Raw genomic sequence first — 24247 nt, forward strand, 5'->3', positions numbered from 1 at the left:
TTCTGTCCACCAGGCCTCTCCACTGGGGGAACATCTGTCAGGTCTGGGAGATGGGAAATCCTCAGCTTTGTGTGTTTGTTGTTTGAAAAGCTCTTAGAGGACCTGATTTTACAGCCTCCTTGTTCAGCCCCTGGGGGAGAAAGAGGGCGAGCAAAGGGTTACTAGTCTGGTAAAGTGACCGCCCCACCCTAATAGTCTCAGGCCAGGGTTCCAGTCCGACCGACCCGCTAACAGTGTGACCTGGCCAGCTGCTGCCCTTCTTGGGCCCACTGTCCCCGTTTACACATGAAGGGTTAAGAATGGCCTGAAACAACCCTAAGGTTCCTTCCACCTGACAGGCTCTGGCAGCTGCTAGGGTAGGGGGTCTAGTCACGTGCGGGGGGTGGGGGGGCGCAAGGCTGACGCGGGCTGGCCTCCTCCTCCTCTGACGTCCTCACTCCCTCCCCGCCCCTCTAGCGGGACAGCTGCTGGCTCGCTGGGATCCCGAGAGCTGCCTGGCTGCAGGCGGCGGGCCGGGCCCCGGTGGGTGCGCTGCGGCGGGCACCATGGTGCTGTCGGTGCCCGTGATCGCGCTGGGCGCCACGCTGGGCACGGCCACCAGCATCCTCGCGCTGTGCGGGGTCACCTGCCTGTGCCGGCACATGCACCCCAAGAAGGGAGTGCTGCCGCGGGACCTGGACCCCGACCCGGAGAAGGCGAAGCCGGGCGTGCTCCAGCCAGACCAACAGGTGAGCGGGGGCGGTGCCCGGACCCTCCCGGGGAGAGCCTGGGCGCCCGGACTGCGCAGAGAGGGAATGGGGCGGCGGGCTGTCACGGTGCTCCCCGCGACAGAGCTGGCGGGGAGAGGGGACGAGGGACATGCTCTAGGACCTATCCAGGAACAGGAAAGGCCTGGGGGATGGGAGAAGAACGTGAGGGGTAATTGGGTGGGGGGCTTGAGGTTACCGAGAGACGATGGGGGGCAGCAGCCAGTGTTAAGGGGAGGGGCTGGGGAAGGGGACTTGGGTAGGAATTGGGGTAGGAAGGGGGCGGGGAGTCGGGGCTGGGCGGCTGCTGGGACGAGTGAAAGGAAAGGGAGGCTGGGAGGGGAAGGGCGCTCAGAGAGGAATGTGGGAGGGGGACGGGAAAGGTTGGGGGCGACTTTGAGAGGAATTATGGAGAATGGGAAGCTTGCAGAATTGGAGGGGAAGAGGAATGGGGCTGAGAGAGGGAAGGCGGGTAACTGTGGGGCTGCAAGAGGGCAAACACTGACAGAGCTGAGGAGTAACTCCCAGAAAACCAGAGGGAGGTGGCTGCGGTTCCCCTCCGTCCTCGGTCCTAGGAGCTGGGGAGCCTGGGGGCAGCTGGGCAGGGAGGCCTGGCTCTGAAAGGCAGCAGGAGCCCCGCTCCCAGCAGCTCTCAACTCCAGCCAGCCAGCCAGAGGGCTTGCTGTGGGCTGTCCCAGATGGCTCCGAAGATGTCCCTGTGACGGTAGGGCTTTTATCCCACCCATCTGCTTGTCCCCAGAGCCCCTCTGGGCAAGAACTGGGCTGTGTTCCCTCTGTACAGTGCAGCAGAAGGGGTTTGGAAGGATTTCCCTACACAAGCTGTGACCTCCAGGATGCATTTCCAAAGTAGATAGTGCAGAGTATTCTCTGGAGAAATGAGAGAAAAAGAGTCTTGATAGAGTGGTTTGCAGAAGGCTGGCCCTGGGGCAGGGAGACGGCTTAGATGACCTCCCAAGGTCCTCTCGATGCCTTATGGATCTTATAGTTCCAGGAGTGGCCCTAAGATGCTGTGATTCCACCTTCCTTTTTCCAATCAATGATTCAAAAGCTCAGAGGACCCAGCTGTGTGGGGCTATGTCAGTCACTGTACAGGGAGAGTGGAAAGGAAATGGCTGCTGTCCTTGAGGCACTTACAATCCAAGCACAGTGACATTGGCACTGGCTGAATAGGAGCCAGCTGCCCAGCAGGATGTGGAACTTGGAATGATCTGGAAATGGGAGTAGTGGGCTTGTCATTATCAGGGGGGTTCAGTGGGCCTTTCTGTGGCAGTAGCAGCTGGCTGCCTCTCAACCTTCTGTTTCCTGCAGCACATCTGAGGGACAGCCACTCCTCTGCCTTCCAGTGGCGGCCCTCCAGGCACTGTACCTACTCCCCATTCCCCAAGAGAGCCATTGGGGAGACAGTTGGTGTAAATGACCTCTAAGATCCCTTCCAACTCTCTGCCTAATTGACAACCAGTTGCACACACAATGGCTGAAAATCTGTTTAGGACAAACCAGCTCGTATCTTGTGCCTGCTTAAAATCCCCCACAACTTCTCATTAGACTAGGTCGTGGCAAAGTGTTACATGGCACATACACAGTGCCAGATGCTGTCCTGAGTGTTTTACCCTTACAGTGCATTGAACAACCCAACAGAGGAGCTGGGTGATGACCCTAACTTAAAGATGAGGAAACTGAGGCTCAGAGAAGGTAAGTGACTTGCCCAGGGCCACACAGCCAGAGAAGTTTAAGAGCTGGATTCTAGGTTCTAGTTGAGCTGGTCTGATTCTCAAGCCTGTGGTATTAACCAGTGTGACCTGCAGTCTCCCCTTTCTTGGCAGTCTTGGCCCCCTTAGAATTAGGATTGTTCTCATAAGACACCCAGCCCTTTCCTGCCCACTTCTGTTTTACTCTGGCTTTTCATATAGATGGTTCCTTCTCATCCTCAGGGCTCTTTTTGTCAGGTCTCTTTCACTTTAAATGTTGGGGAGGCTTTTGCTTACTGACCATGAAACAAAGTACCCCAATATCATCTCCCAAATTGTTCCTTCTAGCTCTTCGTCCAGTTGGATGTGATCTTTCATATTCACTTACTTGTATGATATTTATTCCCAGTATCTACTTAGCGCCTGAAAATTAGTAGGTCCCCAATAAGAAATTGTTGACAAATACAGGCATCCCAGCATCCAGCCAGCTGGGATTATCATCTGAGTTATTCTTCAGATGTGGGTGCATGGGCCATGTCTTTGCAACCCAGTGGGAGCTCATTAGAGACATGATAAATATTTGTTAATACACGATTCCTTCCCATCCTCATTCCCTGACCTGATTCCCTCAGCCTGGGGCTGAATCCATAGGTGTGAATGTGGTGAAGCTGAAACCTCATGTGGCTTGGTTGCCATTGTGCATAGACTCATTCAGCTGCTGACCCAGTTAAAGTAAATGGAGAAAGGACAATCAATTGATTTCAAACAAAGCAAAGGAGGTGGTGTGAGGGGCGGCAGGTGACAGCCAAGTGATGTCCCTTGCACATGTTGATAAGAATAGCAAGAGTCAGGGAAGGCTCTCTAAAGATCTTTCTTGAAGAGAGAGAGCGTGGGAGCTGGGGAGTGGGGTCCTGGATTTCTGTAGTCCCCACAGAGGTTTCTGAGCCTTAATGTGTCTTACTGGGAATTGGGATGCTTGTGGGATACAAAGTTACTGTCCCCATCTCTGTAACTCACTGGCTGTGGTTACTGGAAAAATTCCATGCCTGGGAATCTGATTTCTGGCCCTGAATGGCTGAAGTTCCTAGTGATTTTGAAAAGAACTTTGAAACCTTCCTAGGGATTCTTAAACAGGGTCCACAACACCCCCTGCCAAGAGGTCTGTAGATAAATTTAAGAGGTTCCTGGTCTAGAACAGGAAAAAAATGACATATTTAGTTTTGCTTACCTCTGACTGAAATAGAAGCTCTTTTAAGTAGGATTATAAACAACTAACTACAGTAGTATTATCAATACCTGTGACTTCATCCCCAAGGGAAATCACAAATAGTTTCATAGCACACTGCAGCTGTTGCAAATACTTTGCAATAGTATTTGTGCTTATCTCACATTCTAAATGATGGTACTTATTAAATCTCCCGCTAGATTTTGTTACTTAATGAATTAATAAAGAAGCACTCATATAGGTATTTCACACATTGATTTTATTAGCTAGTCCTCCTGTGTCTTTCATTTTCTGCTTTTCCCAGCGTTCAGAGGAAGTGTTCATAGGCTTCCCTAGACAGCTAAAGGGATCCTCAGAACAAAAAAGGTCAAGAACCCCTGTGGAGTGCAGAGCTGTAGTGGGCAGAAGCCCTGGGTCTCTCATTGCCTCTCATGCCTCCAGCCAGGCTCAGTTCACAGTTCTTTGCTTTTTCAAAATACACACCCTGGACCTTTTATCCTGTCTTCTTAGACAACCCCTCATCCTTACTCACTGCAGGCCCTTGGCAGGGTGGGGTGCTAGGAATTCATTCTTCCTATGCTGTCCTCTCCTAATCAGGCAGCGTCACTCACCGGGGACCACCCTGACACCAGCCAGCCTGGAAGCAGGGTTATTATGAGTGACCTGGCAGTCTGAGTGAGGAGACAGCAGGGAGGTAGAGCAAGGACAATTGTCTCCCCATCACTGTTACTTCTGAGTCTTTAGTGAGACCCGTGGGTTTCTTCCTCTGGATTTCCTCTTCATGCTTGTCTGCTCAGCCTGCCACGTCAGGGTCCTTTCCGAGGAAGACCCCCTCTTGCCTAACCTAAAGAGCTGTGAGATGAACAGAGCTGAGAGAACCGCCCTTTCCCCACTGCTCAGCGCCCTGTGTACCTGCCACTTAGCCTGGCTTCTGTTTTCATAAAGCTCTCATTTGAGTGTCCTAGTTTCTCCCTTGTGGCGTGGCACTTACCTTCTGGTCCTCTTGAGTGGATCTTCCCAAATGCCTGAGGGGGACCCCCAGAGTGAACCTGGGGGTGTCTCCTTGAAGCTAACTGGTTGACAGGTAGTCAGAGGCTTTACTGAAGTTGCTTGGCTCTCAGCAGGGATCCCCACACCTCTTCCAGCCGTATCCCCTGCCGCCCCCACTGCCACATGCTACCAAATTATAAAATTCTACCCTGCTTCCGACAGAGCTGGGGACACCAAGGTGGCTTTCGATGAAATCATAGTCGATAGATCTCAGATTTTTATAAAATAATATAAACAAGTGGTGAATTTGTATCAAACTATGTGAATATATAATCTCTTCTGCCCAAGGTCAGAGAAGGGGTCTTTTGCTTTGTTGTAACTCTGACAGTGTCTGATGTGACAACCCTTCAATGTATGTTCTGAATTAAATCATTACAATGTACTCTGACATTGAGTAAGAGAGGGAAGAAGCAAAGGAGTTCCGACTGTTAAGGCTGTGTTTACCCACAAGATTTGAAACCAGGCACTGTTTATTTATGGTGTTTCCCGGGGGCAGGTAATGACTGGGTCAAGGGTAGGGGAGCCTCTGAGAGTTGTTCGTGCTCTGCCTCTGGGGGGGGGGGGTTGGCTCGAGGGTGTGCTCACTTTATGAAAGTCCATCCAGCTCTACATTTATGACTTGTGTACTTTTCTCTCGGTGGTTATAGATCAGTAAGGTTTTTATTAAAAATTGTTGCCAGGCACTGCGGCTCGTGCCTGTAATCCTAGTATTGTGGGAGCCTGAGATGGGAGGATTGCTTGAGGTTATGAGTTCAAGATCATCCTGAGAAACATGGTGAGGCCACCATCGGTACAAAAAATTAGAAAAACTACCTGGGTATGGTGGCACACACCTGTAGTCCCAGCTACTCAGAAGGCTGGGGCAGGCAGATCATTTGAGCCCAGAGTTTGAGGCTGCAGTGAGCTATGATGACACCACTGCCCTTTTGCTGGGATGACAGAGCAAGACCCCGACTCCAGAAAACAAAAATGTTCCTATTATGACATAATGTTTGTGAATGTTAATGATCAGGCCAGTACTTTTATTACCAGAAGGGCTGTGGGGCTATATTTGAGACGTGATCCTCCTTTTCATGGCCTATTAAGAACTGCTTCCTTGGTGCTGTCTGCTTTCTGCCATTTCTCTCCTGTGACATAAAAGAGACTCTTGAGTCTGGGATCTTGAGTCCATCAGTGTGGCCCTATTAACGCTCCTCCCTCCTGTTCTCTGTAGACCTGTAGGGCAACACCTTTCAGACCACTTGTCTTAATTCACACTTGTGAGAGGAGAGAGAGCTATGCTGTGGGTAAGCATAAAGGTTTGCTGAAAAATCACTCACATGAGACAGATTGATTAAAATCTGAAAAAAAAGACATTCCAATGTATTTTCATGTGTGTGCATGGGAGCTCTGAGAATGAAACCCACCTCCTCAGTGCAGGTACAGAGGTTTGTACAGAGGAACAAGGACTTGGGCTGTAGCAAATCAGGTCTGGAAGAGAGAAAGGAAGCGACTTGGCCGGCTGGCCAAGATGGTCTTGTTATGAGAGAAGAGATGGTAAATGTCTCTTTAAAGTCGTCAGACTCTCAGGTAAGGAAAGACCTGTCTGCATTAATGGAAATTCTCTACAGATGCAAATTTCCCCCCACAGGACAACTTTTGCAGATTACTTCTGTGGCAGCCACCTCAAAATATGTCAAAGAAATATATTTGGAGATCAATATTGTTAATTTCCTTCATTGCATTTCATCAGTTAATTAGTTCATTCAGTGAGCTCGGTCTGGGTCCTATGGGTACTGCTAGGGAAAGACAGACAGATGCTCTTCCTGATAAGAGGGGAGGCGGACAGTGAGAGCAGCAATTGCTGTGAGGCATGTTACAGGCAACATGAGGGCAGAAGCGCAGCGGGGGGCAAGGAAACCCTTAGAAGGGGCATTCCCACCTTCAGCCCAAACTAGAACTTTCTCCCGGGCAGGCTGATTGCTTTCTTGAACTCTCTTCTGCACCTTGGAGATCCTAGGAGGTCCCAGGAATTGCTAACTGCACTCTGGGAACTGATTCTACTCTGGGCTTCTGGAAGGTCCAACCTTCATGGATTCTCAGACTTTTAAAGGATTCTTTCCCCAACTTCCTATTAGATGATCTCCTCACTGATAAAGGCAGATTCCTTCCATAGAGTGAGAATAGCTAATATTGACCGAGTTCTTTATATGAGCCAGTCAGGGTTCTCAGCACTTTAACCATTTTAATTTTCATTCTCACAATGACCCTATGAAATACCCATAATTACCTTTTCCATTTTACAGATGAGAAAAGTAAAGCACAGAGAGCTCATGTGATATATTCAGTGGCAGAGCTGGGAATCAAATTGAGGAAGTCTAGCTCCAGAGGCCACGCTTTTGACCACTAAACTGGAGATCAAGAGAAAAAAGGAGTCCAAGTTTTATTTGAGCCATTGTATTTCCCCAGATATAGCAAAAAAGCGTCTATGACTCTGCATCTGGTGGGTCAGCACCAGCAGCCTCTCTCAGGCTTTGGATGGCTGTGTGGCCTCCATCATGCTTCAGGCATTGGGTGCAGCCCAGGGCCCTCCAGAGAGATTTTACACAGTAAACATGTTTGGGCCGGTTGCTTAGCAACCTGGAAGACAGTATGAATCTTTCATCAAAAAATTAGCATAGATTATTTCAAGAAGATGAACACACACCCGCTGGAAATGGCCCTTCGAAGAACTCATGATGCCGACCCCTACATCTGAGTCCATCAGTCCTTTTCCAGTGGTGGTCCTGACCTGGCACACGTCCTTTCCTTTCCCGGTTTCTCCTGTCGGTATGCCAGGTAGATAATTCAGACGTGTGGTTCTTCTCTTTGGAATTGATGGTTCACTAGCATCAGAAAACAGTGCAGCATTGTTTTCAGGTGTTCAGATATGCTGGCTGTATTACGAGCAAGGACCTGGGATATAGGAAGAGAAATAGAGAGGCCATTGGATCATAATGAAGGAAACACCTGAAAGACAAATCAGAGGGGCCTTAAATAACGGCAGAAGAAAGAGAAGAGACCAGCAGGGTGGAGAAGCACCAGACCCAGAAGACCAAGAGGGGGCAGGAGAAAGACCTGACGGTGCCAGAGTCAGCGCGAGGCGGTCCTTCTGTTGTCCACGCTGTTTGACCTACAATCTCCCAATAACCAGAAGCAGTTCACCTCCAACTTAACACCATCATAGTGCTGTATTCAGCACCTCAGAGCTTATTTCCTGCTTACAAACATGGGGAAACCCTGCTTTGAGGAGAGAGGAGAACAGCTTCATAGAGACAAGTTTTAAGAAGGAAGGAATTCAATATACAGAGGGTGCCAAAGAATGCGTACGCATTTTAAGAAAGGAGAAAACTGCATTAAAAATGTAATAGTCAATATATACCAATAACAAATGTCACATCGAGCTCCTCTTGTAATTGCAGCAAACGTGACTTGAATGTTACAAATTTAATTCAGATGTTTTTTCTTAAACTGTGTATACATTTTTGACACCCTCTTTATATTTAACACAAATACGCATAAAAGGGCCCCCTAGGGTTCTAAAGGAAAACAGATGAAAGGGCTATGTTCCTTCCTCTTCCTTTCTTAATTATGTTTACTGAGCATATACTATGCACCACTTTTTGTGCTCATGGGTGGGGATATAGCAGTAACTGCTCCCTTCCCAAGGACTCAGTGACTCACTCTCAACCTCGTAAATGGCCTGGTGTAATGAGGGAGACCAGAGTTAATAAAAGAAGAGCACAAACAAATGGAAATGTGTACTGGTGGTAAATGACCTCAGAGAAGATTCTGATGCTACAAGTGTGTGAAATCAGCCCAGCCAGGGAGGTTAGGGAAGGCTTTCCTGAAAAGCGATGGCCATACTGAGAGCTGGAGTTGAGGAAGTTAACCAGGCCAGTAGGGAGAGTGTCAGGAGTTCCACACAAAGGAATAAGCATGTGCAAAGGTCCTGTGGCAGGGAGGAAGCCTGAGTGTTAGGCGGGAAAGAGCTGTGTACCTGAAGAGCAGGGAGCAAGATGCAGCCAGCTATACTAGGCTGCTGGAGAAGTAGGTGGGGCCCTGAGTAAGCATGGCAACATCACTCATTCATTCATTCATTCATTCAGATGCATTAAGCATTTATTAATGCCTCTATGAGGGGCATTGAGCTATGTGTTCATGATATAAAACTTATAGTTAGTTTTAAAGCTTTTTTATTGAAGTGAAATTTATATAAAATTAACCATTTTATACATATCAGTACCATTTAATACATTCATATCCTTGTAACCATCATCTTCACTTGGTTCTAAAACATTTTCATCATCCCAGAAGAAAACACCTCACTGATTAAGCGGCCGCTGTTCCTCCTTTCTCCCCTAAGCCCTAGCAAATATCATTCTATTTTCTGTTTTTATGGATTTGCCTGTTCTGAACTATTCATATAAATTAAATCATGTAGTAATAGTATGTGGCCTTTTGTGACGGCTTCTTTCACTAGCATAAAGTTTTCAAGGTTCATTCACACTGGAGCATGTATCGGTATTTTATTTCTTTTTTTTTAAGTTCTCTATTTTCTTTATATATTTTTTGAGAAAGTCTCACTCTCATCACCAGGCTAGGGTGCCATACATCATCACTGCTCACTGCAACCTCAAACTCCTTGGCTCAAGCAGAGCCTCCTGCCTCAGCCTCCTGAGAGGCCAGGACTACAGATGTGTGCCTGGATGCCCAGCTAATTTTTCCTATCTTTAGTAGTGACCAGGTCCTGCTCTTGCTCAAGCTGGTTTGGAACTCCTGAGCCCAAGCTACCTTCTCGCCTGGGCTTCCCAGAGTGCTAGGATTACAGGGGCTCACCACCATACCTGGCCGGTATTTTATTTCTTTTTATGGTTGAAAAAGATCTCATTATGTGTATATGCCCGGTTTTGTTTATCCACTCATCAATGGATGGGCATTTGGGTTGATCTGACCTTTTCTCTGTTGTGAATAGTGCTGCTATGTACATTTCTGTCCAAGTATTTAAGTACCTGTTTGCAAATCTTTCGAGTGTATACCTAAAAGTGGGATTGGTGGGTCATGTGGAAATTCTATATTTAACATTTTGAGGAACCGCCAAACTGCCTTCCACAGCAGCTGTGCCATTTTAATTCCCACCAGCAACACACAAGGATTCCAGTTTCTCCACCTCCTTGTGAGCAGTGGTTTATTTTCCTTTTAAAAAATTATAGCCATCCTAATATGTGCTAAGTAATGTCTCACTGAGGTATTTTCTACATTTGTAATATTAAAAAAACTAAACTCTCATTTTAATAATATTTGTCAGTAACTGGCAACAATTTTAACATTCATTTGGTATCTGTATTGAATGCCTGTTAAAGTAAACGCACTTGGCACACCTGTAAAAACACTTCACTGCTCTTGAGTCTCCCGAGAGGAAGGGAGTGTGCGGTGTCTTGGCTTCCCGGCTTCCCTCTTCTCCCAGCAGGTTTGAACCTGCTGCTCCCTCCTTTAAATATGGTGCAAGTTGTCACTGTCATCTTCCCCATCCTTTTCCCCCAGGCTCTAGCCCTTGCTAGGTCCCAATCTGCTTCATCCAGACAGCTGGGGCCCTACTCACCCAGGGCCAATTCAGGCAGGATATAGTATCTTTGGTATCATTACCCTATGTAGTGACAGTCTTGGGCCACCGGGATGCCCAGAGGGGCTGTGATCCTCTCTACCTGCCATACACCCAGCCAGCCTTCCCTCAGAGCAGTTTGCTAAGTGCTAACGCATCAGGTTAAAGCGGAGTTAATTGCTTTATAGTATAGAAAAAGCCTGGGAGATTTTTACGGTGCTTAAGCGTGTTCTAGTGATATTTGGGGAAGTCCTTTGGGATTTGGGGGTGGACTTGGAGTACATTATCATTTCTCCCATTGAAATAATGGAGGACAAGTTCCTGCTTTTTGAAACTTGTGTCACCACATTTCCAGGGATAGATCAGAGTTAGATAACAAGGGGCAGCTGCATATAGTCCAGGAATAAGAAGAGAGAGAGAAGGGCCCACGGGAATTCTGTGGACAGGAGTCTTAGTATTTTGACGTACTTCACTGACGCCTTTCACCCCCAACCCCCACCCCGTCAAGTCCAAAACATACTTTTCTTTCATAGAGAACTGAGCAGGCTTAGCAGATAGCAAAGGAGAAGCAAGGAGAAATGTTGAATGACTAAATGGCTGGTGGATGAACGGGTAGTGGATGAGGAGCAGAGGAGCAGTGGAGCTGCCACCTCTGCTTGCAGCCAAAATAAAAACCACCAGCTCAGGGAAGGAAGCAGGGAGGGCGCTGAAGAATCTCTGAGCTTGCCCTTAGTGACGTACCAGGAGTCAAGGCAAGCATGGAGTGTGACAGCCTCCCTTTCTCCTGGCTTCCCTCCCTTAGGGTCTGCATTCACTTGGTTGACATTGGAGAGAGTTTTAAAAATCTTCAGCTGCAGACCCAATGAGATAATACCCATGGAGACCGTGCTTGATTTGGAAACACATTATAAACTGCCCAGGTTGGATATGCTGTTCAGGATGTAGGTTTACAGAGGCTGGACTGTGAAAACTCTGTTTTTCAAATAGAATTAAGAAGAATGCTTTGCAGAGGATGAAGGTATGGTTGGGAAAAAGCAGTTTGGTAGGGCAAGGAGGAAAGCTGATTGAAACAGCTGCAAGCGTGGAGCACCTCCTGTTAGCTCTGAGCTCACTCTAGGTGGCTCATTTCCTCCTCCCTTCTCATAGCACATCACCAACCATCTTAAAATACACTTTCACTTTCAGCACAGTCAATTCATAGAGCAGAAGGGGTAAACCATCAGAGAAAGACAGTGGGGGCAGTGATGTAACGTCAAGAGAAAACGTCCCCGTGATTTGAAGGGCTTTGTGCACATTCTTTGCAAATGAATCATCTAATCAGTTCATTTTACTAACAAATAGAACAAATCCTTTCAGCAACAACAGGACTTGTCAGCCGCCCTGTGCTCCACAGCCTTGATATAAAATGTATAGAGACAGAGAACAAAAAGGAATGAACGTGAGATTTGGGATTTGGGTCTAATCCCACCACATTGTAGCCTTGCATTTGATTTTGGATAACCACTATAATTGGTTTTAGGTAACAATCTCTGGGACCGCCCAAAAGAGGAAATTGACTCTTAGAATGAAAATGTTTATCTTATGAACAAGATACTGAGCTCTTGTTGCTGCCCAGCCAGGTTCATCTGCCTGCTGCCCAGGAGGCAGCCAATACCCAGAGCCAGCTGGGGTTTACAGCAGAGAAAGAGTTTATTCTGCATAGTGCAAAGCAGGGAGATGGAAGGAATTTCTCAAATCTGCCTCCCCCAGAATTCAAAGGAAAGAGAGAGGGGGTAGGGTTTAAGGATAGCTTGACAGGCAGGGGTTTAGGTAATTAGGTTTGCTAATTGGCTAAGTCTGGGGCAAAATTATGGGTGTGTGCACATCATTACAGGGTCTGGAAATCATCTTCCTGTTTTGCTTCTGCTCCTGGGGTCATGATTCCAGTGGAGTCAGTTTCGTGGTCTGGGCAAGCTAGCTCGTCCACTATTTCCTGGGCCTGGAAGATATCTTAGAAACTCCCTTTGGGTTTCCAAAAACTGACATTATCTATGGAGGGAAGTTAAGAATCTTTACAACAACTGACTGGAAGTAAACAGGGGACAGTGTCTAACTATTATCAAGCAAATCTGGGGAGGGGGCAGGGGCTGATCATTATCATTATTTTTAGCTAAGTCTGTAGCTTCACAGAGTTTGGGGGCCCTTAGTCTAGTTCTCACCTTGAACCCCTTCAACTCAGCAATTTGTAAGCGTGGTTTCACCTTAATGGGAAGCAAATGAGAATTAAAAACCTGAGTTTGAATTCAGACTCTCATCATTTTCAAACTAAATCGCCATGGCCATTCTGAACCCCTCTTTCCATACTGATAAAACAAAGATTGTATTATGGTTCAGCAGGGTAATATTAAAGAATGTATCAGATGACACTTAAGAAAGCACCCAGTAGACTCAACACCTGGCCACAGACTCAAAGGATATTTTTAGGAATCTGGATTATTTTTGTATTTATCTCACTATTAGATGATCTTTTCACTGCCAGATGCTCCCATTCATATAAACAATAACAGATTATTTCCATAGAGTAAGAATAGCTAAGATTTATCAATGACTTTTCTGTATGTTCACTGTATAGGGAGGACATAGTTCATTAAGAATATTCCAGATGTGGGCAGAGTGCGGTGACTCATGCCTGTAATCCTAGCACTCTGGGAGGCCAAAGCAGGTGCATTACTTGAGCATAGGAGTTCAGGACAACCCTGAACAAGAGTGAAACCCTGTCTTGACTAAAAATAGAAAAAAAGTAGCTGGGTGTGGTGGTGAGTGCCTGTAGTCCCAGCTGCTTGGGAGGCTGAGGCAAGAGGATCCCTTGAGCCCAAGAGTTTGAAGTTGCTGTGAGCTATGATGTCACAGTACTCTGCCCAGGGAGGCAGAGTGAGATTCTGTCTGAAAAAAAAAATAAGAGAATAGCATGGTTTCTGTTAGCATGAAAGAGGGAACACGAACATCCGCTTCTAGGATATTCATTCATTCAGTAAATATTTCTTGATCACCTATTATGTGCAGAGCACTGGGGGATACCGACAAGACAGACAACATCCCTGACCTGTGCAACTAGCATCCCAGAGGAAGCGATGCTCACCCCGCAGTCATATACGTCAATATAAACTTATTACTGCGCGGTGTGGAAAGGGAGCTCAGAGGGCCTCCCAAGGAAGTGAAAAACAGATTAGTGTTCTGATCCTCAACCTCTTTGGAAACTCCTTTCAGTAAAAACATTTTGGGTACCTTCCCCTTATATATGTATCTTTCATTCTTTGTAGAGAATAGATATGCTTATATATAAAACACATTACTATACTATACATCACAGACACAATAAAGCATGCACAAAATAGACCTTTTGAAAACAGTAAGGTAATAAATTGTAAAGCAAAATTCTGTTATTTTCTTCCCAGGCCCCAAGTGGGCTACCTTGCACACCTTGTGGCATAGAGTTAGTGGTGTTTACTAGGAAAAGGCATTGGGGATGCAGTTCTGAAATATTCTTGGCATATGGTGCGTGCAAAAGGCCCTGTGGAAAGAACTGTCGCTTAGGAGGGACTGAAAGAAGGTCGGAGTGGGTGGAGCACAGAGAGCACAGGAGAGAGGGAGGAGAAGCTGGGGGGCAGTTAGGCCAGGCAGGGCCTCACAGGGCCTTCTGGGCTGCTGTAAGTATGTGGTCTTTATACCAAGGGCTGTGGAAGGTATTGAAGGGTCTCAGGCAAGCTCTGACATGGTGGGGTTTGAGTTGTGAAAAAATCCTTTGTGGAGACCACATTGGATGGGTGAAGTGCAGAAATGGGAGACCATGGGGACCCTGGAGAGAGATGATGACGGCTTGGCCTGGGGTGGTGGCAGTGGATTAGAGAGGGGCTTGGGAAAGAGACTGGCTCTGCTGATGGGCTGAGTGTGGGCTGCAGGAATGGAGAGGCGTTAGGGAGGACACCTGAGGTCTCGGCTGAGTCTGTCACATGTGCAGCCCGGTGGTGGGTAGCATTTAGTGAGACAGGGAGCACTCTGTGAGGATGAGAGCATGGGCCACAAACCTTGCATTCTCTTCTGTGTGGGTGGAAGGAGGGGACTCTTTCAGACATCTCCACAGAGATACCAATCAGAGTGGTGGTTCTGTAAGTCTGGAGCACACAGCACAGGTCTGGCTGGAGGTGCGCACAGGAGCGTGGTCTGCAGGAGGAGCAATCCAGTCCTGTGTGTCCTGGACCATGGAGGGAGGCAGGAGTGCCTCGGATCCCAACATCTGATGACAGCAGACGTGTCTGCAGGGAGGCCTCCAATCCCCTGGTCTCCAGAAAGGCCATCTGAGCAGAGTAGAGAAACTCTAACAGGGAGGTTTAGTAAGGGGTTTGGGAATAATAATGGAGAGCCTATCTGAGATGGGTGACGTGATTGTGCTGTGGAGCCTCTGCCCTGCGGATGGACTCCCCCCAGCAGAGCGCAGCTTTCACGGTGCAGCTGGGCTGGTCCAATCATGGAGGGAAAGAACAGGACAGCAACGGGGGGAGGTTCGGAGTCCAAATAGCTGGGCTGTTCCCCTGGCATCAGGCAAAGGGCAATTAGGCAAGGGGAGTCTTTGGACTCTAAAAAGGTATTGTTGAAGCGATAGACAATCATTCAGGAAGTCAGAGAAAGAGAAGAGAGAGCGGGGCTCTTTGGTCTCAGCTGAAGAAAAGCAGGTGTTGGAGGGGCTCAGCCAGGTGGCTGGCATGAGGGGAGACTGTGGCCCAGGTGGTGACATTCCACAGGGGTCCCGGGAGAAAGATGCCCACCAGGGTCAGAGGTGCCTGTACCTTCCCTTTGTTCCCTAACAAGGCAGGTAGAGGTCAGGGCACGGGGCAGTGGAAGAGTGGATAATTGATGTACTTGAAGTTATTATAAAGGAGAACAAGCTATGAGAGGGCAGATGAGTCAGAAGCCTGTGAAGCCAGCAGTCAGCATGCCGTGTGATGCTTCTGGAATTGTTCTTTATTTTAGGAAAATACGGGATCCCTCTGAAGAGGGAGCATCTTGAATCTGCAGCCTCTGAAGCCAATGAAAGGATAAGGCAGGGCGCTTGTGGCAATGAACAGGTGCCTGGCTGTCCCGGTGGCTCAGAGCCTGGGAAAGTTTGTTGACCCTTCTGCCTAAGCCCCAGGCACTGTCCACAGCCCCACAGAGTGTCCCTGATGGACGCAGAGCAGGGCCAAGTGCCCCTCTGGAATAGAGAAGGGGCAGCTCTGGCTGCCGCAGCTGTGCTGAAAAGAATCCGGCTCCTGTGACTCCTGCAGGCGTCCTCTGGGAACCGCCTGATGGCAACAGTAAATGAAATTTTAATTGGATTAATAAATAGTGTTAATAACTGAGTTGTCATTAGCCAATTGCTATAGAGTGATCTGACTTCAAACATTGGAAGGGTGGAAGGGGTGAGACACTTGGCTTTGTGTTCTAGGTCTAACCCACCCGTCCTCCATGTGTGACCACTGCTGATAACCTTTCCGTGCCCCAGTCTGGCCACCTGTTAACAGCATCCGTCATCCCCGAATTCAGGCAACACACTAAGATTGTGCTCAGAGCACAGTAAATGCCTCCAGAACCCCCGAATCCTCTTCTCCCAAACCCAAACCTACCCCTCCCTGCTCCCTACCCGCCATGCCCTGGCCCCAGAAAGCCCCTCTAGGGGCTGCATGGCAGACTCCTCTCCCCTTTGGCTTCAGGTGGAGTTGTCCCAAGGGCAGCCTGAAAGGATGACTTTGGACAGGAGGAGAGTAATGGGGCATTCGTTCCTTGGGCTGCATCCCTGCCAAGTTGCTGGGGGCTGCTGCTCCCTGGCAGGCCACTCTCTCTGAGCAGCATCCTGTCCTGTTTCTGGCGACCTCTCCTGCTTCTTGCCCTTGCAGGCCTAGGGATGTTAACAGTGCCCATCTCTTCCCAGCCCGGGAGACTGTTAGTGTCCTTAACCCTCCACACCTTTGCAAATATCTGCCCTATGAAACTCACTTCAATTACCCAGTTGGAATGTGCCGTGTCTCCCTGCCAAAACCTTTATTGATAGGGTACTCTATCATGTTAGCTGTTACTACCAACCCTAATAATGAAGAATAATAAAGGAAGAATCTGTGAGCCAGAGAAAGTATGCCAATGAAACTGGTGGAGATCAGGACTGGCAATGCTAAGAGCCTCTCTTTGCATCAGGCTGAATTGTTTAGAAGCCACTTTCCTTTTCCCATGTGATCCAACATCCAGGGTGGTATTTTGTGCATCTCCCAGCTTTTAATACATGCTTGCCAGAAAGCTTTGGGTTTGTTATTCTCATTTCGAAAAGCTTGAAATGAGCTGAGGGAAAAATATTTTACATTTAGAGTAACTTGGAGCCAAATACTCTGACACCACCGACCTTCTGTTATCAAATCGTATTTTGTGATATTCTGTACACTGAGTGTCAGCCCAGGTGAAGCAGATGAGGAATCTCTGGGGTTTGAATCTTATTTAAAAGAAGGAAGAGCTACATCTATGGATGACACCGGCTGGCCTTGGATCTGTCAATGACAGCTGGAAGGAGCAGGTTAGACGCAGCACCTTAATGGCCATCTCTTGACATCTTAATGACTAGTCATTAAGGCCACACAGAGGAACCAATTTGCTGCCCAAACGCTGCGTTGGACTTCCAGTGAGAGTCTAGGGATTCTGCCTTTTTGGAAAGGGAGACCTGAGAAGTAATAATGGAAGTACTTTTTTTTTTTTTTTTTTAATGCAGTGCTCTCGAATTCCTCCTTTCCCTGACACCTGGTTCTACCGTAAGCACCGTCTTATGATCTTCCTTGGAGGAGTCTCATGCCTCACTACTTTCCTTCTTCCATCTTGACTCGTCACAGCGACACCCTGCCTGGACCCCTCACATCCTCCTACTGTGTCCCCAGGCCGGCCTTCTTTCTTCCTTTTCCTCCACATCAGTCACCCCTGCACGCACCTGCTGAATTGATTCACTGAAACAGTTTCACTCGTGTTATTCTCCTCCTCACACACTGTCAAGGTCTCTCTGCTGTTTGTTAGAATTCAAAATCTTGAGCTCAGCATTCCAGGCCCCTTCTGGTCTGGCCTCGCCATTCCTTTCCACCTCCACTTCTCAAAATCCAGCCTTCCCCTCCAGGTGGCATACCGTGCCCTGAGCATGCTGCCCTCAGGGACACATGCTGCTGTCCTTCTCCCCCTCTGTCTGTCCCAAGATTCATCATCCTTGAGTGCTCCCCTCCTCCAGGAAGCCTTCTCTGATCACATCGACCATGAGGAGCTTATCCTTAGGTCTTCTGGAGCACACAGTCCAGACATTTGGCCCTATGAGATCACCTTCCATATTTACCTTTGTGTAAGTTTGAATCAGGAGGAATAGCAAATATCTTTCATCTCTCTAATCAATCCCTATTAATAGTAACGTGGCTTCCTGGAGCCCTGCTGTGTCAGAGCTCAGCAGAAAAGAATGCTTGGATCAACTAGGCATGTCTGCCATGAGCATAGGGTAGGAGAGTGGTGGCGTAAGCACCTCAGATTTCCAATGTAGGGAATATCTAGTCTGCCCATTGGATGGTAGACTCCCCGAGGGCAGGAACTTACTGAGGCATCTTCTGTGACTGGTGCATCTTCCATGGTGTGTAGGGTGGGAGAATGCAGATTCGTTGGACACCAAGTGTGTGCTGGTTTGATTGGAATCTGATGTGGAGGGTTTGGGTTTAACACCAAAATGTAAGGAGGATCCAGTTAAAACAGCTCCTGTCCTGGTTTTGAAGCCACACTCTACAACTTGTCTGTTTTGTGAACTTCCAGGTTAGAAATCAATGTGTTTTCCAAGTGGATAGAATGTTCTTAGATTAGTGGTTCTCTATACCTTTTTTGCCACACTGTATTACCTTTAATGGATGATAGCCACATGGGTCCGGAGGGTTATGCTGAATTTATCTCCTTTCTCTCCTGCTGAGAAAATCTTATCAAAATGCAAATGTATGAAGGAGGTATTATTCTAAGGATAACCTTGAGTGTGCTGTAATCAATTATTAAGTGGGTAAAAACCATCATTAACTATCACTTGTAATATATTGGTACAATAACAGCGTTAAAATAATTCCTTCATGGCTCAATTATCTGAGTACTGTAGAATCAAAAAATTTTACAGCTGCTCTGGAAGAATATCTTAATTTCAATGTCAAGGAAATTTGGCATGTAACCAAACTTTCCATTAATACACAAATGACTTTTGTAGAAAACAAACATTAAAAATACGAACACCACCAATGAGAAACAGAAAAAAAAAAGTCTGAAGTATTCAAATGGACACGATTGCTTAAGGCCACGGAGACCAACATTAAACACATGAGTTCCCATCTTACAAAATTACCAGTGATGTAGGGCTGAGATCCTCCTCTTATACACGGACTCAGTGTAAGAGAAAGACTTTGAATCTCTAGTAAACCAGTACAGTGGGGCAGGGGTGGGGGAACCAAGTGGAAATTTTGGAATTTAAAGGCTGGCTGAGAGACTGTGCTCTGAGATGAAATACACTGGAGATGGGAGGATAAGGCTGTGGTGGCTGGAGTGGAAATGTTGGAATTGAATCAATCTTTTAAATTATACCAGCTTAAGATGAGTGTTGATGAAGTTACAACATGGTCTTAACATTGTCTTTGCTCGTGTCACAAGTGAGCACATTTTTTGCACAAAGAATGTCAAACCCAGATTTGGAACCTGTAGCAGTAACATAAGGGAAGCCCCAACATCCAGGCAGTCCAGTGGTGTGGGGAGGGGTGGATGGGGCTGTCAGTCTAATGATGTGGCACCTGCCAGAAAAGCAATGATTTGGACACAGTATAGCATAGAGTTTAACACAGACCTGGCTTTGGAGTGGACTTGGGTCCAAAGCCCAGTGTTCCCATATGTTAGTCGCGTGACCTTGGACAAGTTTCTATCTCCTTGAGCTCAATTTCCCTCAGTAGAGAAAATAATTAGGTCAATTTTATTTTTCTTTATTAATATTAGGGCATATGGAATAAAGACAATATTAGGCACTTGCCTATGAGGTTGTGTGAAGATTAAATACAATAAAGTTTGTGTCGTTCTTCACAGAGTACTTCTGGGACAGAGGAAGTGTTAGTGGCCTAAAGGGTGTTGTGATGCAACTGCTGAAATCCATGCAAGGGCCACCTACAAGGAAGAAATCTCTTGATGGGATCCTGCCATTTGTGGTTTCTAATCCCACAGAGTGTTGGTTTTTTAAAAAGCAAATTCTGTTTTTCAATTTCTTTTCCTCCAGAAGAGGGATCTGGCAACACTCATGGGCCCTCCTCCTCTCACTGGGCTCTCGCTGCATCGCACCTGTGTCTCACTGTTCTCTGAACACACTGCAAACTTGCATGCTCCCGCCTTGGCCCAGAAGGCCCTTCTCCATGGTCTGCACCTGTCAGTGACGAGGGGGCGCCCAGCCCAAAGTCAGTGTCTCTGAGAATCCTCTTACCTGTCTTCCTTCTCCGCCTCTTCCTCCACGCCTCCCTCCTCTTCCCCAGGCAAAGCTTGGTTTGTTTCTGCATACTCTGTCTGGGTTTTTATGGGTCTTCGTCATAGCAGTTATTATTCTAATAGACCCCCACATCTGCCCACACATTCAGTCTGTGTCAGCCTCCCATCACATAAAAGCTTCCCAGTATCAGGTGGGGATTGGTGGAATGATGGGTAAATGGCTAGACCAGGAGGATGGGGGTGGGGTGGGCTTTCATCTAGCCCCAGTTGGCTTCCTCTTATGTCTACCCAAGACCTTAGCAAGACTGTGGACTGCTGCTGTCTCTGGTTCCTTGTTCTCGCCCAGGCAGTAGTATAGGGCTGAGCTATAAAGCCTGCAGGTTCCCAGTCATGAGGCTGGGTTCGCTTCCCAGCTCTGCATCTTATTAACAGTGTGACTTCTGACTTAACCCCCTCTGTGCCTCAGTTTCTTCCTCTGTGAAGTAGTGATGCCAGTAAGGCTTTCCTCAGGAGGTTTCGAAGCTTAAATGAAACCGTATGGGTAAAATGCTTAGACTTGTCTCTGACACATGGGTAATGCTAGACATGATTTTTGTGTTTTGTGTTTTTTTTTTAATTTTAGCTCAGGGAGCCTCCCCTGACCCTCAAATTCTTAGTGGAAATAACTTCCCCTCCCTCTACGTCTTGTTACCAGCTGTCCTGGTCCTGACAGTGCTTATTCCCAAATGAAATCGCCATTTTGGGTCTATGGCTCCTTGCTCTCTACTTCACTTGAAGTGTCCCCTCCAGGAGGAAAACGACTGGACAGTGTTGCTCTTGCAGCTGACCAGCCCTGGAGATTTAATCAATGATAAATCAATGGCTGAATGAATAACAGCAGAGAAAGGATTGGCACTGGGACCGGCTGTTATTTAAAGTTGTGAGAGGCACGTTTACCTGATGGCAGAAGGGCTTTCCAAGTCTCTTGCCTTAGGGAACAGCTGAGGAGAAGGGAGTGTGTTGCTTTTTTAGATCTTAAAATAATCACAGAGAGAAAAGAGACTAGGAGGAAGTGAGGCCCCAAGGGAAGAGGATTTGAGACAGAACTGGGGGTTCAGACTTGGAATAAACAGAAGAGGAGGTGTTGGAAGGGAAAAGAAAAGATGGATAGTGGTAAGGTCACCATGGAAACACTGGGTGCTTAGGCAGGAAGTGCACTACCTCTCCACCGTGAATTTCAACTTAGCAGAGTGAAATACACCACCCCTGGGGACCTGACCCTGTGGAATTTGCTCAGAGGCAAATTGCTTCAAGAGCAGCCAAGAAGCAGAGTCCTGGTCCCAGCAGAGTCCTGGCCCCGGCAGCTCCGTGAGAGGGGAACATGTACCAGATAAATAAGTGCGTGGGAGCCAGGAGGACCGGGCCAGGACAGGGAGGTCATGCCTGTGAGCAGCTTGCCACCCACAAGGATACTTCTGCGTATGCCCTCCCTGGCCATTTGGGCCTCCCCCAAACCGTGGTGTTCCCAAGTGCAGGGCCCACCCTTTGGGGGCTTCCCCACACTCCACCTCGGGGGCCCTGGGAATCTGAATTTTAAAGTCTCCAGGTGAAGCTGAAGCACAGAGTATGAAAAGCAGGGATGACTGTCCTGTTCCCCTGACTAAAGGGCACACAGGGGCAGAGGCCGGGCACCTGCCCAACCAGCACAAAAACATGGGCACGCGTCTAAGCCGACTGGAAATGGGAGCAGGTGGGTAAGTGGCTTGGAATGGTTCAGAGTGGGATAATCAGCCTGGGATTGAATGGAGCCTCTCCTGGGCCCTAGCAGCCAGGGCTTGGGGCACGGGACTGAACTGCTCTATAGCTTCAGTGTCCTCATCTTTAAAATGGGGTTATTCTGAGGGTTCAAGGAACTCATATTTGAATAATGAAGGGAACAGGCAGGCAGAGCCCCAAGATAGAAGGGGCTGGGAGCCTGGGTTTGAAAAAGCCAGTTGACCCTTTTCAGACTGTGAGAAATCAACTTTTACTGTGTTCAGTCACTGAAGTTTAGCAGTTGCATTTCCCTAATGCATGGTACAAGGCTGTTAATGAATGGCCTGCTAGCCATGAGATTCAACCAGTTGTGGATATCTGTGAAGACAAAACCTACTGGGCGTGTCTTCCTCTATAGAAGGAATCAGTGGAGCAGATTGACTCTTTGGATTGATTAAGAGCTTCTATAGGTGCACCCCAAATTTTCTGTGGGAGAATTTTCTATAAGGTTGGGAAGAAAACTTTGCTAAGCTTTGCCAGTGATTTTCAACTGGTGTGCTGTGAGAGGATCTCAAGTGTGCCATGAAATTAAAGATCATTCATTAAATTATTTATGAAAGAAGTTCAAAGCACAGTAAGTCTATACTTTTCTTTCTTTCTTTTTTTGACCAACATAATTTAAGTGGGCCACGGAAGTGTGGCGTGAGAAAAAAGGTTGAAAACACAGTTCTAAGCTGTCTTTGAAGGACAGTGAGGATGTTCCCACTGACAGACCCAGCCTCTAGGTGCTCCTTCCCTACAGCAAAATGATTCTCTTAGCTCCTTCTAGCTTCCCCTAATCAACTGAGTGCCTTTCGTCTAGACATTAGTGAGAATGCTGCTTCTCCACTAGGGGCGAGTGTGACTGTGTGTGTGAGTTTGTGTCTGAGTGTGTGTGTGTGTGTGTGTATTGGAGAGGAAGGGTGGTACCAGACCTGGAAGTCACAAAATAAACAAGGGGAATTTTTTCCTTCTTGGTGATAATTTAAAACATTTTAATATTAAAACAGCCAATATGGTCAAGTACAAAAAGTAACATGAATTTCTAAGATAGAATTGGAGATTTTAATAAAGATTTCCAGTTGCTCCAGACTGCTTCCTGTGTATGTGTTACCTTCCTGTGGCTTTGGAGCCGTTTGTAAAGAAAGTTGGTGAAGAGAACAGTGGCAGAGGCGAAGCTGGACAAAGCACGTCACCTGGTCCAGCAGTGCAGCAACAGAATGCAGAAGCAACTTAGAGCAGGGCAGGTGACCAGACAGGAGAGGAAATTTGTGGGGGTATCTGGTCAAGTGAGCAAGTGGATAATGGACCTTCTGGGGGACCGAGTGAAACTGGAGAGGCCTGTGATCTACACTGACCAGACAGGATAAAACGTCCTTGTGAAGACCCTAAACCAGCAGTTCTCAAGCTGTGGGTCGCGACCCACAGGAACTGTATTAAAGGGCCATGGCATTAGGAAGGCTGAGAACCATTGCCCTAAACCATGAGATATATGAGGCTAAATATGTGATTTGGGCTGTTTCCCCCACTCTGGGAATGAAGATTCACTTCAATCCCCTCTGCCAATTATGGGGAACCAGCTGATCACCCGTGTGCCTCTGGGTTCTGTTATCAAGTGTATGGTTTCTTACAATGAGCCTTTCTGGAGGAAAAAGGATGACTGTGGAACCATGATTATTGAAGGGGAGGAAACTCCAATTTCTTACACATTGGATGACAGCAAACTTGATGGCCGCCTTGCTGCAATAATGGGATTTATCCTTGCCCACAAAGCCAGAAAGCTGCACATCTTACCAAAGAAGAAAGGATGAAGAAACTGTGAGCTCTCTGCAAAAGTTCTAGGCTCCCAAGAAGTTCTAAAGCCATCACATTATGAAGAGAAGAACAGTTGTGAGGAGCAGTACTCTGGGGGCTGCTATATCACCTATTTCCCCCCTGGGATCATGACTCAATATGGAAGGGTACTACGCCAACCAGTGGACACGGAGATGGCCACACGCTAGAGTGGCTACATGGAGGGGGCTGTGGAGGCTGGGGAGAGAGCAGCCCGGGAGATCCTGCACACTGTGGGGTAGAGTCCAGGGGATGAAATCTGGCAGCCAGAGCCAGAGTCGGTGGATGTCCCTGTGCGACCCATCACTACAGACTTCTTGGAGAGACATCTACCCTCTGTGCCAGGCCTGCTGAAGCTGGTGGGACTGACCACCATCTTTTTCAGCAGTGGCTCTGGGCTTCCTGCTGCACAAAAAGGAGCTGCTGTGAAAGCCTAAAGAGATAGGTGTCTTAACCACACCGCCTTCTTATTGTACTCGGGGTGTGGGTTTGGGGAAGGGGTTGTACTTAAAGTTCCCTGAAAACACAAAGAATGGAGTGAGGCGGGAGCGTGAAGAGAAGTCCGGCTCTGACTGCTTTATCTTTTTCTCCATTGAGGCGCCAGGTTAGGGTCCCTTACCTGGCTTAGCACTCTGGTTCACCAATTTCTAAGGTTATTGTCCTCAGAACCTTTAGAATAGTAAACAGGCTTGTGTGCTGCCCCACGTTATGCTTTGTCCATGCATGAGCAACTAGTTTCTTCTTCTCTCTGCAGCTTGATGCTTGTACTTTCTCTTGT

At 47.5% G+C, this 24247-nt stretch overlaps 1 protein-coding gene and 1 pseudogene across 1 annotated transcript in view; both read left to right on the forward strand.

The window, feature by feature from the left end:
- Positions 1-440: 440 nt before the first annotated feature.
- SYT13 (synaptotagmin 13) overlaps positions 441-24247 on the forward strand; it is a 52128-nt gene continuing 28321 nt past the window's right edge. The window contains exon 1 of the mRNA XM_053562568.1: positions 441-728. Within this exon, the coding sequence (XP_053418543.1) occupies positions 546-728 (183 nt within the window). The 5' untranslated portion in view covers positions 441-545. The remainder of the gene's footprint in view (positions 729-24247) is intronic.
- On the forward strand, positions 795-23898 carry LOC128565239 (amine oxidase [flavin-containing] B-like; annotated as a pseudogene).

Source organism: Nycticebus coucang, chromosome 14 (genome assembly GCF_027406575.1).
Source record: "Nycticebus coucang isolate mNycCou1 chromosome 14, mNycCou1.pri, whole genome shotgun sequence".
Classification (NCBI taxonomy): Eukaryota; Metazoa; Chordata; class Mammalia; order Primates; family Lorisidae; genus Nycticebus; species Nycticebus coucang.